A 12,919-nucleotide genomic window follows, 5' to 3' on the forward strand; every position below is an offset into this window, starting at 1 on the left:
TATATACACATATACTATTTTTATTTCATTTATTTATTCATTTATTTTTAAACTTTTTTTTAGGTTCAGGGGTACATGTGCTGGTTTGTTATACAGGTAAATTGCATATCACAGGGGTCTGTTGTATAGATTATTTTGCTACCCAGGTAATAAGCATAGTACCCACTACATAGTTTTTTGATCCTTATCCTCCTCTCTCCCTCTACCCTCAAGTCCATTGTTCCCTTCTTTGTGTCCACATGTACTCAATGCTTAGCTCCCACTTATAAGTGAGACTATGTGGTATTTGGTTTTCTATTCCTGTGTTAGTTTACCCAGGATAATGGCCTCCGGATCCATCCATGTTGCTTAAAAGGACATTCTCTCATTCTTAGAGCCAAGGCAATCCTAAGCAAAAAGAACAAAGCTGGAGGCGTCACACTTCATGACTTCAAACTGTACTACAGAGGTACGGTAACCAAAAGAACATGGTACTGGTACAAGAGCAGACACATAGACCAATGGAGCAGAAGAGAGAACCCAGAAATAAGACCACACACCAATAACTATCTGATCTTTGAGAAACGTGACAAAAACAAGTAATGGGGAAATGACTCCATCTTCAATAAACGGTGCTGGGATAACTGGCTAACCATATGCAGAAGATTGAAACTGGACCCCTTCCTTATACCATATTATACAAATATTAACTCAAGATGGATTAAAAACTTAAATGTAAAACCCAAAACTATAAAAACCCTGGAAGACAACCTAGGCAGTACCATTCAGGACATAGGCATGGGCAAAGATTTCATGACAAAGATGCCAAAAACAACTGCAACAAAAGCAAAAATTGACAAATGGGCTCTAATTATACTAAAGAGCTTCTGTACAGCGAAAGAAACTATCAACAGACTAAAAAGACAGCTTACAGAATGGGAGAAAAAATTTGCAAACCATGCATCTGACAAAGACCTAATATCCAGCATCTCTAAGGGACTTAAACAAACTTACAAGAAAAAAAAAAAAAACTCCATTAAAAAGTAGGCAAAGGATATGAACAGACATTTCTCAAAAGAAGACATACATGCAGCCAACAATCATATGAAAAAAAAGCTCAACATCACTAATCATTAAAGAAATGCAAATCAAAACTACAATGAGATGTCATCTCACACCAGTCAGAATGCCTATTATTAAAAAGTTAAAAACAAAACAAAACAAAGACATGCTGGTGAAGTTGTGGAGGAAAAGGAATGCTTTTACACTATTGGTGGGAGTGTAAACTAGTTCAACCATTGTGGAAGGCAGTGTGGTGATTCCTTAAAGACCTAAAGACAGAATTACTATTCAATCTCGCAATCCCATTACTGGGAATATGCCCAAAGGAGTATAAACTGTTCTATTATAAAGACACAAGCATGTGTAGGTTCATTGCAGCACTATTCACAATAGCAAAGACATGGAATCAACCTAAATGCCCATCAATGATAGACTGGATAAAGAAAATGTAGTACATATACACCATAGAATACCATGCAGCCACAAAAAAGAATAAGAGCATGTCCTTTGCAAGGACATGGATGGAGCTGGTGGGCATTATTCTTAGCAAACTTATGCAGGAATAGAAAAACCAGATTCTGCATGTTCCCACTTATAAGTGGGAGCTAAATGATGAGAACACGTAGACACATAAAAGGAAACAACCCACACTGGGATCTATCAGTGGGTGAAGGATGGCAGAAGGGAGAGAATCAGGAAAAATAATTGATGTATTTTAGGTTTAACAGCTTAATACTTGGGTGATGAAATAATTTGTACAACCAACCCCCATGTCACATATTTACCTATGTAACAAACCTGCATATCTTGCACATGTACCACACATACTATTTTATTTTTATTTTAAGTTCCAGGGTGCACATGCAGGATGTGCAGGTTTGTTACATAGGTAAATGTGTGCCATGGTGGTTTGCTGCACCTATCAACCTGTCACCGAGGTATCAATCCCAGCATGCATTCGTTATTTTTCCTAATGCTCTCCTTCCCCAACCCCACCTCCCCACCAGGCCCCAGTGTGTGTTGTTCCCCTCCCTGTGTCCATGTTATCTCATTGTTCAGTTCCCACTTATAAGTGAGAACATGCGGTCCACATGCATGATTTTTAATATATACATACTCATTTATAATTTCAATGCGTATCTATATAAATATAAACATATGTACATTTTTAGTAACCTGCAGTGATGACTTCAGTGAATTAAAACAAAACAAAAAAAAATACCAGCAATAGTCTATTAAAGAAATCACTTTGACATCGGTAGGTCTTACACAACATACTACCTAGCAATTCCAAAACCTAGCTGGTTATCAGAATCACTAAGCTTTTAAAAACTATACATTCCTAAGTCATGCCTAAGACCTTTTGATTCCAAATCTCTGAGACTGAAGTCCAGGAATCTGTATATTAAAACACAAAACAACGACCTGATGACTTAAGTTAGGAAACTGCTGGTTTACCAATATAAAATGCAAGTCCCAACGCTGAAGGACAGTGTTAGAACCAGGGTGCAAAGCAGATGTTACTATTTGTACCACACCTGTGTCCCAGATAAAGACAATTTCAGAAGTATCTTTTTTTTTTTTCTTTCTGAGACAGAGTCTTGTTCTGTCACCCAGGCTGGAGAGCAGTGGTGCGATCTCGGCCCACTGCAACCTCCACCTCCTGGGTTCAAGTAATTCTCCTACCTCAGCCTCCTGAGTAGCTGGGATTACAGGCGCATGACACCATGCCCAGTTATTTATTTATTTATTTATTTATTTTTTGTATTTTTAGTAGGGGCAGGGTATCACCATATTGGCCAGGCTTGTCTTGAACACCTGACCTCGTGATCCACCCGCCTTGGCCTCCCAAAGTGCTGGGATTGTAGGCATGAGCCACCACGCCCAGTCCAGAAGTATCCTTGGAGTCAGTAATAACAGGAAACTAATATGTCCTAGTAGCTGTTCTCTTCTCAGATGTGCCCAGGTGTGCCACTCTCCAGGTAAAGGTGTAAAGTGATCAAGAAAGCATATGTTTATGGGTGTAGTATCAGTATCTACTTCTTCAAGAAATTTACCCACACTGGGTTCCTATTGCCCCAAAATGCTGGGCGAGACATCTTCCATGTTGAAGTCCTGCTTATTAAATATCTCTTTTGAGAAAGATTTTCTCACAGTAACAAAATCCTATGGTGATCTTTATGAATATAATTTTGTGGAAAGAAAGAGTGAAGTGTAGGAGCCAGGCAGATGGATTAAAATCCTAGCTCTAACACTTACTAGCCGTGTGCCATTATTTCTTCAGTTTCCTGAGCTTTAGATTCTTTGTCTGTAAAATGGGGATAACAATGCCTAGCACTCATAGTTATTCTGAGGACTGGAGAATATCATATTTGCAAAGCACCTGCACATACTCAATAATTAATGGTAGTAGTTGTTGCTATTTTTATTAAAATAATCTGCTTAGTCTCAACTGCATATACCATCATCACTGTGGCTGATTGCACAAAGCCTTTCTTGGGATTTTATAAAACCCATCTAGACCCACAAAGAAGAAAATCAAATTATTCCCTCCACTAGTTTTGTGACGGTATTTACACATCCTCTTCAGAAGGTGTAAGATGCTCAAGGGAATAATTATCATGAATCTTAGTATTTTACAAAATATTCCTTAGATAAATATTTCATCACTGCTTAACATTTATGATAAAAATTAAATCCAGATAGTTGACTCAAGTTCAGTTTCTCAAGTGCATGTCAAGTCTAACTCACTTTTGATGAAATGGAATATTCATCACAAATATGTCCTTTGTAGACATAAAACCTGCACAATCCAGAAGCATGCTTCCGGTGTCCTTGTCATGTGAAATCCAAGAAAAAAAATTTAACTTGCTTTTAAAAAAAGAATTTTTGTATTTCTTTAGTCTTCTAGGGCATCTTGAAATGTCAAGTACAAGCCTTACAAAGTATTATAAATGTCCAGACTTAAGTTTACCTTGAAAATAGTGAATACTAATATTAGCTAAAATCACATTTTTATAGAGAAATGCTTTATATGAATTAGTCTCCATGACAATTCTCTGCAGTCAAATATTATTTTTTCCACTTTACCGCTGAGGAAAGTGAGGCTTGGAAACATGAAGTAATCCATGTCTTGCCTATTCTTCCTAGTTTTCCTGGGGACCACCCTGATGTCTAGGGTAGGGACTGAGAAATCCACCATATATTAGAGGAGCTCAAAGATCACAGGATAGGTTCTGAGGTCACAGATACCAAGAAAAGAAGAGGAAGGAGATGAGAGCAGTGACAAGATTTACAGTGCAATGAAAGATGAGACGAAAATGCTTTCTTCTGGAATGACCTCAATGCACTTGGCTATGAAATATGAACTTGCACTATTGTTTTTTAAAGTGTGGTCCTGTACTTTACTGGCTGCCTAGCAAGAGGCTGCAACTTGTTCAATGAAGAAGTCCAGTTTTTACTGGACTTGCTTATGGCCTCAGGCCCAGAGTTGAATAAGAGCTACCTCTAAGAGTCAAAGATTCCCCTTGGGAAAAGCCAGAATAAGCTAGAAACATTAGAAGAAAAGATGTTTCATCTTCTCCTTTTTATTATTTGTTAAGATCTTTCTCCTTCTAGGTTAAATTCAGGAGTACTATTGGTTTCAGCTCCAGGAAAGGGATGCTAACCTTTCCCTAAGCTTTCAGTCAAGGCGATGGCACCTGGTTTGCACTTTAAGTTTGTGCCTGTCAATAAGAGAAGACAAAGATTTGGCCAGGTGTTGTGGCTCGTGCTTGTAATCCCAGCACTTTGGGAGGCTGAGGCAGGAGAATCGCTTGAAGCCAGGTGTTTGAGACCACCCTGGGCAACATAACAAGACCCCCATCTCTACAAAAACAAAAAAGTTAGCCAGACATGGTGGTGCAAACCTGCAGTCCCAGCTACTTGGTAGGCTGAGGTGGGAGGATCACTTGAGCCCAGGAGTTTGAGGCTGCAGTGAGTCACGATTGTACCACTGCACTCCAGCCTGGGCCACAGAGCAAGACCTTATCTGTAAAAATTAAAATTAAAATAAGTAAATAAACAAGAAAAGGCAAAGATAGAAAAGGAAGAAAAATGAGCAGTAAGGAATAGCCCACCACCCCTACCGCACACCACACTCACGTACTCCTTACACTGTCCAAGGAGCTAAAAGCACCCATTGAACATCATTGAAAATGTTTGTTGCAGCTTCCTTCTCCTTTCCCTAGAGTAGACTTTACTCACACAGGACTGGGGAAATAAAGGCACAGTAACATTAAGTGATTTCAGTGCTCAGAGTGGAGGAAAATAAAAAACTTTGCCTTCCTGAATTTCTGGACAGCGAAGCCTGACTGGGGAGTTTTCTGGAAGTGTCTTCTCAGTCATTTCAGCAGTAAGTTTCATCATCCTGAGTTTGCTCTCTGTCTGTTCCAAGCCATGGTTGTTATTGTTGTTGTATTTTTTTTCCCCAAACGTAGCTTTGCCTTTTAGAATGGCCTGACGTGGAGTAGGAATAATTGCAAGGTGTTTGTGCTTACTCTATAAACAGCACCTCCTCTCCCACTGCCAAACCAGGGAGAGCTGGCCCTCCAAGGCAGCATGTCTTCTGGAGTGCTTTGTGTTCAAGGTCTGTTTCCCACCATGAAAGTTGTCCTGGGCCTCCTACCTTACAATCCTGCCCAGTAATTATTAATATCTAACCATGTTAGAACTTTACTATCCTTAAGCCCTCAGATCAGATGACTGAACAGATCAGAGCCACCTAAATAGCCATTTGTAATCCATCCTTCATTTCTTCTTTCCTTCTCTACTGTCTCTGAGAAGACCTTTTGTTTTTCTGGCCCCAGTGAATAGCCATGCTCTTATCCCTTCCTTCCATCTCCTCTAGGTAAATAGTCTACAAACGGTTTCCCTCTGCCATTGAAGTTCTCTCTTCTTCTGGATTCTTCCCTGTAGGCAGTAATGAACAATTCTGTCCAGGCTGAGTGTAGTACACAGCGTATTATATGTGCTCGATTAAGACATGGTTGATTGATTAAAAAAAAGTATGTGGTCCTTCCCTCAAGCAAGGCAGCCATGTTACACAATTTCAGGGGCACCATTTTGTTTTATTCTGTGTGAATGGCATCCCCTCCTGTTGCACATTGAAATGATATTGCCTTCAAATATCTCTCCTAAAAGAATCATCACAGGATTCATATAATCTTTTCTTTAAACATGGCCCTATAAAGAATGATTATCCTCAGAAATCTAGGTTGGAAAAGCAAGCCCACTTCCATCTAATATGTTTTCAAAGTAAGAATCAGACACACTCTAAAAGTTTGACTTCCAGCTTGGAAGAGAAAGTAAAATAAAATCCAAGTACAGATATCTTATCATTTTATTACAACTCTAAGACTTTTAATCCTATAGAGGAACACACATTTGGAGGAATAGCAAAATATTTATCAAAAGTCTGTGTTGGTATATTGGTGTTAAAAGAAAGAATTCCAAAACCAAATGATTCAAACACTAATCCAACATGTTTGATTTGTGAGTTCTTTACCAAGATTGGACTTCATGCACAGATAAATCAAATAAACTCACCAAACTAAATCTTTAGAATTGCCATTTTCAGAACTTCAGGAATCACGAAGGAATCCAGGTGTGTAACCACACAGGATCTTAGCCTACGCCCTTTGCCAAAATATATAAATATTTCTAGACGTTCCTTCCACATGTACAAGAACACTACATAAATCTAACTGTTACAGAATGCCCTCTTCAGATACATTCACCTAAACATGTTTCACGGACTAAGTAATTCCATTTGATGAACAGAGACTACACTGAGATTTTACGCAAACGAAAGTTTGGTGTTAAAAAACAGCGGGGTGGAAGTAGAAGGGTTGCACATCTACATTCTATAGAAAAAATACAAGAACAATTTCACTATTCTTGAACAGTATAGCTACCCTGAGCTAAAAGCAAGCCTTGTTTGAGTAGAGAAGTGACTGCTCAAGTCAACTGTTTGCTAACCTAGTAAGTTTGACCAAAAACACCAGTGAACGCCAGATGTGTTGTCCTTCATTGGCTTGGATCTAAGTGGTTGCCACTCTATATAATCCAGTCTTGAGGAAAACTGTGGAGCTGCTCACATGTCTAAATTAGTGACAGTTTAAGGAAGATCAGCCTCTGTGTCCCTTGCTGAAAATTTAATGACTTCCTATTACCTTCATGTTAAAGTTCAAAATCCTTAGTTGGAAAAAATAGATGATTTAAGTGAATTTATGCTTACCTCTCTAACTTCATCTCTTAACAATCACCCCACACCTAAGTATGTGTGCACATGCATTCAACACACACACACAATTACTCTAATCTCCTGCCATACTAAATGAAATACAATATTGGAAATGCCCCACCTTCCCTCACCTCTATCTCTTTGTATATGCTGTTCCCTCTGCTTGCAATAGTTTTCCTTTCCTTGTTCACCTGGCTGACTTCTATCTTTCAATCGAGACTCGGCCTAGATGGTACATCCTCTGAGAAGCCTTCTTCCAGGCTCCAAGTCTAGCTTGGTTATCCATTCTTTGTGTTTTCACAGGGCTCTGCTCCCATTATAGCATGTAATAAAAGTTTCTTATTTAGTTATATTTCTTCCCAATAAACTATAAACTCTTTGAGAACAAGAACCTCAAACCTGGTTCAGTAAAACCTTATTGACTAAACAAATACCAGATATTAGTGTATCCCTTTCCTGAACATCTTTACACTTTATTGTACTGCTGTCCACTTGAACAGATGAAAAGAACCAATAATTGAACTATATTAAATAAATGGAGACTGCCATGTAAGCGATACTATAGAAAGCCATTCTATTTAAATTTCAATTCATATGGTTCTTTATTTCCTTTACATTTATGCCTCAAGGATTTGAAAGAACTGGAGAAACCTACTAAACCAATGCACACAATAAACTATATTCAGGTTATGGGAGCACTTGGAAAGGGATGTGCTAATTGGGAAGGTTTGATGAAAGCTCCTAGGGTTTGATGAAGTAATGAACATAGAAGATGTCAGTGAAGGGAAATAGATGCAGGATAGGTGAAATATACATAAACAGGAGAAAACAAAAAGCAAAAACTGGCTTGACTCCCTTACATAGAAGCCAGTCAGCAGTAAGAGTGACCTGGTGAAAAGTCTACTTTGCTAAAAACCAACCTTGGGCAAGACCTTACCCTCTGGCCTGGTGAGCCATCACGTCCTGGTGAACCAACGCCTCCTGGGATACCCTATGTAGAACAGGGACAAAAAAGAGTCAGGTTCACAGGAATGAATCATCTGCTCACGCAGCTTCCCTGAAATAGATGAAGGCCTCCAAACAAATCTAAGAGCATAATGGTGAACCCTTTGTAATCTACAATTCAGACTTAGAAGTTATTCATGGGCAAAGAACATTCCCTGTCAGAGTTCACCTGAGGAACATCAGTGTGACTCTCAAAAGCAGCTTAGGGTAAGTGAATACAGGCAAACAGTCTTTAATATGGAAAACACTTACCAAGATCACAACTGACTTCAGAAGATCCAGCTTTTTTTTCCCCCTTGGCAAAGGTGTAGACTGAGAGCAATAGACTTAAAAAATAAAAATATTACCTGTGGACCTGGAAGGCCAGTATCTCCTTTCTCTCCTTTATCTCCTGGTATTCCCTGAATATCCAAAAGTATACAGAGTTAAGTTCACATAGGGAAATTCTTAGCGTTTTCTTTTCCCTCTCTCATTATTTAAATATTTTCCACAGTAAATTGTGTTCGCACTAACATCTAAACAGAATATATATATCCTTTTTTTTTTCTTTTTTCTTTTTTTTTTGAGATGGAGTCTTGCTCTTGTTGCCCAGACTGGAGTACAGTGATATGATCTTGGCTCACTGCAACCTCTGCCTCCCAGGTCCAAGCTATTCTCCTGCCTCAGCCTCTGAGTAGCTGGGATTGCAGATGCCCGCCACCACATCCAGCTAATTTTTGTACTTTATTAGTAGAGATGGGGTTTCATCATGTTGGCCAGGCTGGTCTCAAGTTCCTGATTTCAGGTGATCCACCTGCCTTAGCCTCCCAAAGCTCTAGGATTACAGGCATGAGCCATTGCACCCAGTCAACAGAATATATCTCACTTTCCACATACGTTATACCATTTATGTAAACATTCCTATGGAGCTGAACATTTATATACCAGGACAGTTTTAACATAGATTATACAGTCCAATATGGCGAGGGCAATACTGTAAATACATGGAGGGCAGACTTGAACATTTCAGTATTATTTACAGCTTGGATTTTACAATCTCATATCTATGTAGCTTTGTTTTGTTTTGTTTTGGCTAGAACATACTTAAATGGAATATAAGAAGGGAAAAGCAAACACAGAATCTGGCATGTAGTAAGACCTCAACCAATGTTTATTATTAGTAGTAATTACACAAATTGGCACATTAATGCTTTCTAAAATGTAAAACTAACACTGTAGGAGAAACTTCTCAGCTAGGCAGACACAATCATATGTGCAGAAAGATTGCCAAAAATTGTGCTTAAAAGGATCTGGTTGCTTCCAACATGAATTAAACAGATTGGTTTTATTCTTAACTGTAGACCCCTATAGGAAGATTAATGAAGATTAGTGAAGGGAATTAAATTTTTTTCAATGGTACAAAATGACTTTCCAAAGAAATGCAGCTATATAAAGTACACCGTCTAAATATCTAAAACTCTCACTCTCCATAAACTGCACTTCGATGTCATCTGAGATAAGGATCATGAATAAATAGCTTTTATTAATTTATATCAGCAGTTACTACACATAATGAAAAAACTTAAATTTGTGTAACATTTATTACTTTCTGGATGTTATCACATCCATTAAGAATTTAGTTAAAAGAGAAAAAGGGCTATACATGCTAGGCTTTGTTCTTCCTCTATAGACACAATGCTTGTAGATGGACCTACCTCCAATAAGTATGCATGTACTTATTTGTTAAAAGACCTTCATCATTGAACAAAAAATGGCTAAGGGCACAACTAGTGAAATTACACTCTATCATTGTTTTCAAAGGGACTGATATTCATCATTAAGACACAGAAGACAAAAGTTCATTCTTTGTAACTGCATGGAAAAGAGACAACAATAAAATCCATCTGAACGTTTGAACGCAACTCACGGGCATTCCTTGAATGGACAGACCACTTGGTCCTTGGGGTCCAGGTGGACCCTGAGGTCCTGGCAGACCAACTTCACCCCGAGGGCCATCTGGTCCCTGGAAGGCAACAGAGAAGTATCATCCTAAAAGTAAGTTAGACTCTCTGACATCTAAAAAATATTTCTGCTTAGGACAATTATAATTTGTTTTCTTATATAGTTTTTCCTAAGATAGGAAATACTCAGGATAACAAGACATCAAGCTTCAAATGATTTACCTTCCAGGCAAAATGTCATCAGTAAACCATAAGAGTAAACACACAGGGATTGCTGCTACTTTTTTATTATCATTGCTACTTTTGCTTCTATAAATAAGAGTGCTATGCCAATTATGTAAGTAATGAGACCCCCCACACTCCATAATAAATTTATAAGTGCTTCAAGACCACCCTCCTAGTCTGAAAAGGTTCACACCGTCCAGATGAACTACATTCTCTCTGTCTTCACTACTGTCAACCACCTACCTCAGGGGGCTTCCTCTGCATTTATTGAGAACTTTGCACCTAGCCTCTGCTTTCTTCCTTACTTTGATGCTGCCATCACACTATAACTCCTTCAATGTCCACTGAATGACCTTCCCTAGGCTTAGTATTATTTTACTTCCTTTTTTATTTTTTGTTTTTTAGACAGAGTCTCATTCTGTTGTCCAGGCTGGATTGCAGTGGCACAATCTCAGCTCACCACAACCTCCCGCTCCTAGGTTCAAGTGATTCTCCTGCCTCAGCCTCCCGAGTAGCTAGGATTACAGGCGTGTACCACCACACCTGGCTAATTTTTGTATTTTTAGTAGAGATGGGGTTTCACCATGTCGGCCAGGCTGATCTTGAACTCCTGACCTCAGGTGATCTGCCCAATTTGGCCTCCCAAAGTGCTGGGACTGCAGGCATGAGCCACCATGCCCAGCCTAGTTTATTTCCTTTCTTTTCAGGATCAGACATCCCTTTCACCCTTACTTCTGTTACCCTTACTTCTGTAGCTTGGACCTTGTTGCGGTTTAACTAAAACTAAACCACGCAGGAAATCTTAGACCCAGAAAAACCTACCTATCCTCAACCTCTTCTGTTTCATTTTGTGACTTCAACTAAAGCTATTCTTTTATTAAATTGGATCTCCAACATCTGGGTATCATCTTAGATGTGAGATTGGTAAACTCATTACTTGGGACAAAGAACACAAGAAAAAAAAAGCCTTTGTGGGGGTAACGTGTGGGTAGATAACGAGTGCAGACTAAGACTTGTTAAGATTTAGGTGCATGGGATGAACCACATGGAAATGTCCAGCAGGCCAAGGAGTAAGGCAAGGTCTGTGCTGGCATGGATTTTGGAGTACTTGAAAATATATTTATAGGTGAGGTTATTAAAGAGAATGTATTGAGTGAGTGAAACAGAATGTAGATAAAAATGAGATGATAATCAGGTAGAAGGGAAAGGAGGAGAAACCTGGGGAAGAATCTGAAATGAAAAAGCCTGAGAATTAGGAAGAGGCTGAAGACGGAGTGGTATTATGGTACAGAAACGGCCAAAGGAGGAGAAATTTTCAAACAAAGAAGTGCTTGATTGTGTTAAATTTTGTAGAGACCTCAAGAAAAATTAAACCCTAAGCTATGGAACTGGTAACAAGCAAGTAATTGGGAACTTTTATGAGAGTTTTTCATAGGACTCCCAGAGGAAGAGGAAGCATATATGGGTTGAGAATTCTTTGGGAGGTGAGCATGTGAAAGCACTGAGTGGTAACTATTCTTACAAGAAGCATGGCATAAGAAGAAGGAAGAGGGAGAGAGCGGGATTTTTAAAAATACAATGGAGGTGGCAAGGAGGCAATTTTTATGTATTACTTAGTATTTATAATGGTTTAATAATATATCATTTTAATATATAATAGTTTAATAATATTTATTTATTTATTTTTGAGATGGAGTCTTGCTCTGTCTTGCCCAGACTGGAGTGCAGTGGTGCGATCTCCGCTCACTACAGCCTCCTCCTCCCAGGTTCAAGCAATTCTCCTGTCTCAGTCTCCCGAGTAGCTGGGACTGTAGGTGCCCGCCACCACACCCAGCTAATTTTGTATTTTTAGTAGAGACAGGGTTTCACCATGTTGGCCATGCTGGTCTTGAATTGCTGACCTCAGGTGATCCACCTGCCTCGGCCTCCCAAAGTGCTGAGATTACAGGTATGAGCCACTGTGCCTGGCTGAGTTTAATAATATATTATCAAGAAATTGCAAATAGAGTAGAAGGGCAAAAAGTAGGGGGTCCCATTTTATCCTGTAAAATATGAAGCAAAAATGATGAGGGGAGACCAACAAGAAGGTTGCTTTGTCCTTCCAAATTCTTATTCTGTATTTGCTGAAACAAAATAAAAAATAATACATATTAAGGCCTTCCATATGGAAGGTATCTATTCCCGCACTGTCCACATTGGTGGACACGTCAACATTCGTTGTTCAATAAGACTTTTTTCAAAAACCACTACATACTTGGATCTATGATTCATCAAAATCATCATACAGAAATAACTGTATCAGTAGCAGTCCTATGGGAATGGATAATTAGAGGAAATGGGTAGGTCTTGGGATCACCAAACATCTACGAACTCATTTATCTTCATGATTAGAACAATCATCCAGTGATCATGTTAGAAAACACCG

General features: G+C 38.9%; 1 protein-coding gene across 3 annotated transcripts in view; it reads right to left on the reverse strand.

Moving 5' to 3' along the window:
- The window catches only part of COL14A1 (collagen type XIV alpha 1 chain), a 256,610-nt gene that overhangs the window by 52,808 nt on the left and 190,883 nt on the right, over nucleotides 1-12,919 (reverse strand). For all 3 annotated transcript variants that reach the window (XM_030938097.1, XM_010381456.2, XM_030938098.1), the window contains exons 38-40: nucleotides 10,236-10,331; nucleotides 8,677-8,730; nucleotides 8,262-8,315 (exon numbers count right to left, since the gene is read on the reverse strand). In XM_030938097.1, the coding sequence (XP_030793957.1) occupies nucleotides 8,262-8,315; nucleotides 8,677-8,730; nucleotides 10,236-10,331 (204 nt within the window). The remainder of the gene's footprint in view (nucleotides 1-8,261; nucleotides 8,316-8,676; nucleotides 8,731-10,235; nucleotides 10,332-12,919) is intronic.

The sequence above is a fragment of the Rhinopithecus roxellana genome, chromosome 9, assembly GCF_007565055.1.
Source record: "Rhinopithecus roxellana isolate Shanxi Qingling chromosome 9, ASM756505v1, whole genome shotgun sequence".
In the NCBI taxonomy this organism is placed as follows: Eukaryota; Metazoa; Chordata; class Mammalia; order Primates; family Cercopithecidae; genus Rhinopithecus; species Rhinopithecus roxellana.